At 36.2% G+C, this 6,064-nt stretch overlaps 1 protein-coding gene across 3 annotated transcripts in view; it reads right to left on the minus strand.

Annotated features, from left to right (window-relative positions):
• Positions 1–1,059: 1,059 nt before the first annotated feature.
• LOC147818005 (uncharacterized) overlaps positions 1,060–6,064 on the minus strand; it is a 7,167-nt gene continuing 2,162 nt past the window's right edge. Inside the window, exons 1-5 of one of the 3 annotated variants that reach the window (XM_087179058.1) lie at positions 3,835–3,972; positions 3,605–3,676; positions 2,771–2,848; positions 2,311–2,382; positions 1,060–1,880 (exon numbers count right to left, since the gene is read on the minus strand). In XM_087179058.1, the coding sequence (XP_087035184.1) occupies positions 1,872–1,880; positions 2,311–2,382; positions 2,771–2,848; positions 3,605–3,676; positions 3,835–3,951 (348 nt within the window). In that variant the 5' untranslated portion in view covers positions 3,952–3,972 and the 3' untranslated portion in view covers positions 1,060–1,871. Of the gene's footprint in view, positions 1,881–2,310; positions 2,383–2,770; positions 2,849–3,604; positions 3,677–3,834; positions 3,973–6,064 lie in introns of those variants that run through there. The other 2 variants (XM_087179060.1, XM_087179059.1) reach the window with 2 other exon arrangements.

A 6,064-nucleotide genomic window follows, 5' to 3' on the forward strand; every position in this document is an offset into this window, starting at 1 on the left:
AAAAAAGGTGCAATTTTGTCGAAAAAAGGTGGGTTTCTAAAGAAAATTCCAATGCATTTCTAATGCATTATTTATTCCCAGTTTTTTGGGAATAACTTTGGGAAAAATTGGAATTTTAACACCAAAAGTCATAGCACCCCTTGCAGGATCAAGACGCACGTTTTGATGTATATATTACCGGGGTTTTCTCAAAGCTGCGGGACGAGTTACGCGCTGAAATTTGGCGGAAGAATAATAAACCCGAAACAGAAGATTAATAGATGCCTCGGGGCAGAGCCCCGAGGCATCTATTAATCTTCTGTTTCCTCTCAGCTATTCTAGCTGTAGAGGAGTGCCTCGGAGCTGAGCACCCGTGGCACTAACTAGAGAACTATTGAGAATTAGTTAAATTTACTTATGTCCTGCATGATGTTTTACGGTGCGGCTGAACACTGTCCGTAAAGAACAGCGAGAGAAACACTTTCCCATCCGGAGCCCTGGTTATACTGGGCAGCTCCCAGTGTGAATATGTGTAACTGTGTCGCTGCTGGAAAAGCATTAACGATATTAGTCAGCTTTACCTATAGTGTATAAATATTTAGATTGAGATGTTGGTTATCATTGATTTAAAAAAAAAAAACTGTTTTTTGATTTTGTCAAAAGTCTACTTTTAGAAAAATTACTATACAAGTAAAATGCTATCAATAATGGAGGCTTAATGGGATTCTTCACTTTTCACTTCAAACACTTTATTTTGTTTGCAACAAATTATACAAAATGGTTACACAAAGTTGACTGACTCCAACTTGTGGTAACATTGTGCAGTAGGCTACTTGAGATATGATATAACATGCTGAGTGTTTTCACCAATGAACATATAGGCCAGAACATCCTGATCTCCCACCACACACCTAGATCCTAGTCCTTGTCTGTTGTTTTCTCAGTACTCACCAGCTTCTCCCATCATCTACACACACACACACACACACACACACACACACACACTTAAATCTTTATCTCTGTGTTGCAGTCTGGCAGAAACATGTACTTACATATAACAATGTGCACAGTGCAATGATGGAAGCTTGTGGATATTTATTTCTTTATTTCTTTCCAAAGCAAACAAAGTGAACTATCGATGTTAAAAAAATGAAAGTGACTCCATCTTGTGGTCACATTATGCAGCACTTGGACTCATAGGTAATGCCATTATTTTTCATGGCAAAACCAGACATTTATACGCATCATCACTGTATCTCTAAAGAACAAAAAAAATTGTTTTAACCAACAGATATCAAACTGCTTTAATAACTAACAATGAGCAATGGAGCAGAAGCAATCAATACAGTTTCAATCAATGAATTACTACTTTAAGTCCAATATAATGCAGATTAATGTAGTGAACATGCAAGAAAACACACATTCTTAAATCCACATAAACACAAAAAGTTATATTAAACAGCCAAATTGTCACTCAACATGGAGTACACCCACACACTTTACAATTAACATAAATAATTAGTGCACATTCATGAGCACGATAATACAAATTTACTTCCCCTCCTCAACACAGTGGCAGTTTATTTAACTTCTGTAATTTCAGTGAACAAATGCTGTTGACTCTTTATTTTTGCACATTCACTATTTTCTGAGAAAGATATCTGCATATGATATTTAATGAAAAATGAGCAGTGATGTGTTCAGGTCATCGAGTTACTTTTTAGAGCCTTTAGACTGTCGCATTAGTAAGTTTTTGTCACTGAAAATCACAGTGTAACCTTAACAATAAAATATGCAGCATTTTTGCTTTTTTTTTTTTTTTATTGCAGATGCAGATTTATGAGCAAAGACAAGTGCAGCACCCTGGTCCTCCAGTCAAGTAAGCCAAGAAACTACTGGTCCTAGAGACAGAGAGAGAGAAATGAGCAATCATTAACTGACAAAACTCATCTATAAGTCTGACTTATCATTTTAAACTCGATACACAAGAAAAATGACACAGCTGCCTAAAAATGTACAAACAATCCCCTTTCTCAGAGTTCATGTTAAATATAGTTTTATTTTTGTGAAACGTTTCAACTGGTTCTCCCAGTTTGTCTCCACATTATATATCTAAAGTTATATGAATAAAACATGTTCAGTGTATTAACCAAAGAACAGATAGCTCCAGGAAAATTTTATCCATCTTTACCACAATGAGCATCAAAAACAATGAAATTTGAAGAAGAGTCACAGGATGATTTAGATATGATTTTCAGGATGTAGCTTTTGGGGGGATTTGTTGTGACTGCAAGAAAGAAGAAAAATACACCCAAATTAAGTCAAGTTTACCGGGAAGGCATGTTCTCCTGGCTTGGCGGAATCTGTATCTCTGTTCTCTGAACTTCGTTTTTCCACGTTAACCTGAGAAATAACAAAATGCATCATTTTACACAGAAAACTACCTTTGTCATCTCTTTGTATAGAAATGACTGCGAATCCACCTAAACAGCCCTAAAAGAAAACACCAAGTAAGTCAAGGATCTTCAGAAAAGCTCCATACAGACTGTGGATCTTCTTACCAGATCAGGACACTGTTGTTTATCATTGTATGTCAGCATCTTCTACAAGGTGCAAGTCATTCTCAGCAACAGCCTTGCTGATAATAAGTGCTGATAAAAAGTGTCAAGCTCACTGACTGGTATCAGCCTATTCAGTGAGGAGCATCTTTAGCGACTGTTTTTCAAGATGTAGATTCACGTATTTTACTCTAAATGAAAAGTTCTCAAAAGTAAAGTAAATGTGTTTTTACCTTTTCCATGGGTCCACATCCGCCTATTCGGTCACTACAGAGGCGGCTATATCTTGTTTTTTTTTTTTTCACGTTAATCTAAGAAATAACAAAATGCAACATTTTACACAGAAAACTACCTTTGTCATCTCTTTGTATAGAAAATTACTGCGAATCCACCTAAACAGCCCTAAAAGAAAACACCAAGTAAGTCAAGGATCTTCAGAAAAGCTCCATACAGACTGTGGATCTTCTTACCAGATCAGGAGACTGTTGTTTATCATTGTATGCCAGCATCTTCTACAAGATGCAAGTCATTCTCAGCAACAGCCTTGCTGATAATAAGTGCTGATAAAAAGTGTCAAGCTAAAGAAGTGTGTTTTTTGTGGCTGACATAAAGGAGAAACCATCACAAAGGTGTATAGGGCAGTACTGAGAGTTGATTATTTGACATCAAATCCAAGCACAACAATTATTCACACTAAACAACTGATACTGTAAAGCAGCCAATGAGCCAAAATACTTAAAAACACCCAAACATGTGGGATTGCATTTAAATATCACGCCAATTTCAAAAAGATTTTGAGTGTCATGTAGGGCTGTTTGGGTTAGAGGGTTAGTGGTTAATAGTTAGCAGACAAATTATATTTCGTGAAATGACACACAAAAGGCAAAAAATGTGTACTGATAACACACAAAATGCATTATTCATTTATAATTCATACATCATTTGGTGAGACCAGGCTCCAAGATCTGATCACTCATGGCACAGGTGTTATTGACAGGGAATAGATTGCTGATGACAGGAAATTTAAACAACGTTACCAAAATACACTCAAAATAAGTAAAGTTTACCGGGAAGCCATATTGTCCTGGTAGGGGGCAAAATCTGCAGCAATATTGCCATGTCCGTTTGTCCACAGAGACCTAAAAAATAACAAAATGCATAATTTTATACAGAAAACTACCTTTGTCACCTCTTTGTATAGAAATGACTGCAACTCCACCTAAACAGTCCTAAAAGAAAACACCAAGTAAGTCAAGGATCTTTAGAAAACCTCCATACAGACTGTGGATCTTCTTACCAGATCAGAAGACTGTTGTTTGTACTTCAGCGGAGTGGATTCATCAGCAGATGTGAAGGTTGTGGTGAGCAGGAAAGCCTGCAGACACAACATGAGCAGCAGCACAGTTCTGTCCATGGCTGATGAACTGAAGCCAACATGAAGCCCACATTTATACACTCAGTGGAACCGAAGTGGACGAAGGTGAAGCAATAACAGGATGTCAGTTATACTGCATTAATATCAGCAAGTCATTCTCAGGAACACACTTGATTGTAAGTGTTGATAATAAGTTTCAAGCTAGAGTAGTGTGTTTCCTGCACACAATAAAGATGCATAGGCATACAAAACAACACATAAAGCAGCCTACGATGAACTACGATACATAAAAACACTCTAATATGACCTCATGGTTTTGGCACATGTCATATCTATGCATTTTAAGCTTTTTGCGTGCTGCATAACACTGTTTTGGTTAGAGTCAAGGGTTACGGGGTTCGTCAGCAAAGAAATGAAATGACGAGAAAGTACATGTGAAAAACAAAAAATGCATGATAACAACACATGAAATGACTAAAAATCATTTCAGCTTCACCTGATCCCACCTCCATCCGATAAAACTAAATGGGTGTAAAAGGGCATGAGCAAACAGCAGCCTTAAATCAATAACACAACCAAATTGACAAGTGATTGGCTGAGTAGTCCATTAAAGAGAGGCTGGCCCTGTTTGTTCCTCTCACTATCAATCACATAGCTTATGGTTAGAGAAGACAGACCTTCAGCCACTCTATTCAATTCTTTTGAGAAATAAACGATTACCCTAAATCTAATATTTGTGTTATCAATACGAGGAGATCACACTGTGGTACAGTCACACACACAGTGTTGGGAAAGTTACTAGGTTACAGATTACTATTTACCCTGTTGAAATGTAATAATGTTTCAATGACTTGATTAAAGTAATATAACTTATTACATTTTATTACTTTTGGATTACTTTACAGTACTGTTAATTTAGTCTGTTGGTGTCCTGTGGAAATTTCAAAGCATAATGACCTCTCCAGGTTAATATTCAATGAAAACACAAAGCTGAATTAAGTTAGTGAGTGTTATAAGATCTCACACCTATCACAAAGAACATATTTGGTTGTAAGTTGTTTGTAATCACCAACATTTTGATTAGTAATTGTAATTAAATGACACATTTTTCTCAGTAATTGCAACACATTACAATGCCATTTATTTTGGAATTTAATTACACAATCCTGTTACTCCCCAACACTGCTTTTCTATTAACACAATATAATCTATTACCAGCTCCACTGGTCTAGTCAAACAGATGGTGACAACACTCAACGGCAAGATAGCTGGCATACTAAACTGTTGCCACTTTTTATATCAACTGCATATTTTTATTGCTATAAATATCCTGCTTTGTGACAAAAATAGAGACAGATAAAGTGTGTTTTTTTTTTTCTGATTCAGTTGTTGAATATATGTAACAGTCCTCTGCACCAACCTTACAACAAGGTTTCTTGTTTGTAAACTGAAGCCCTCAGGGCCTGTAACTCCACGCTGATAAACAATCACCAGCTGGCCATGATTCCAGGCCTTATTCTAAGCTAACTGTTTCCTGACTGGCCCCTATAGCTTCATATTCATATTTAGTTTTGTAAAACATGCCTTTGCTTTCTTGTTGAAAGTTAGTTTGAGACATTAGATACCACTTCCATGTCACTGCAGTGAATATGACGCTACAGCATGCAGCCAGTTAGCAAAAACACCAGGAACAGCCTGGCTCTGTCTAAACTTATAGTAGAGCATAAAAATGTCAAAAAACGTCATAGTATAGTATGGCATAAAATTTCAAAAAATGTCATAGTTTACTAAGGCATAAAAATGCCAAAAAAAGTTATATTCTAGTAGAGCATAAAAATGGCAAAAAACGTCATAGTATAGTCAGGCACAAAACGTCACAGTATAGTAAGGCAAAAAAATGCCCAAAAAAGTCATATTATAGTAGAACATAAAAATGGCAAAAAACGTCATAGTATAGTCAGGCACAAAACGTCACAGTATAGTAAGGCATAAAAATGCCCAAAAAAGTCATATTATAGTAGAACATAAAAATGGCAAAAAACGTCATAGTATAGTCAGGCACAAAACGTCACAGTATAGTAAGGCATAAAAATGCCCAAAAAATACATATTATAGTAGAGCATAAAAATGGCAAAAAACGTCATAGTATAGT

This window comes from Seriola lalandi, unplaced genomic scaffold (genome assembly GCF_002814215.2).
Source record: "Seriola lalandi dorsalis isolate HSWRI2012SDOR001 ecotype SW California unplaced genomic scaffold, Sedor1 jcf7180002054777, whole genome shotgun sequence".
Taxonomy (NCBI): Eukaryota; Metazoa; Chordata; class Actinopteri; order Carangiformes; family Carangidae; genus Seriola; species Seriola lalandi.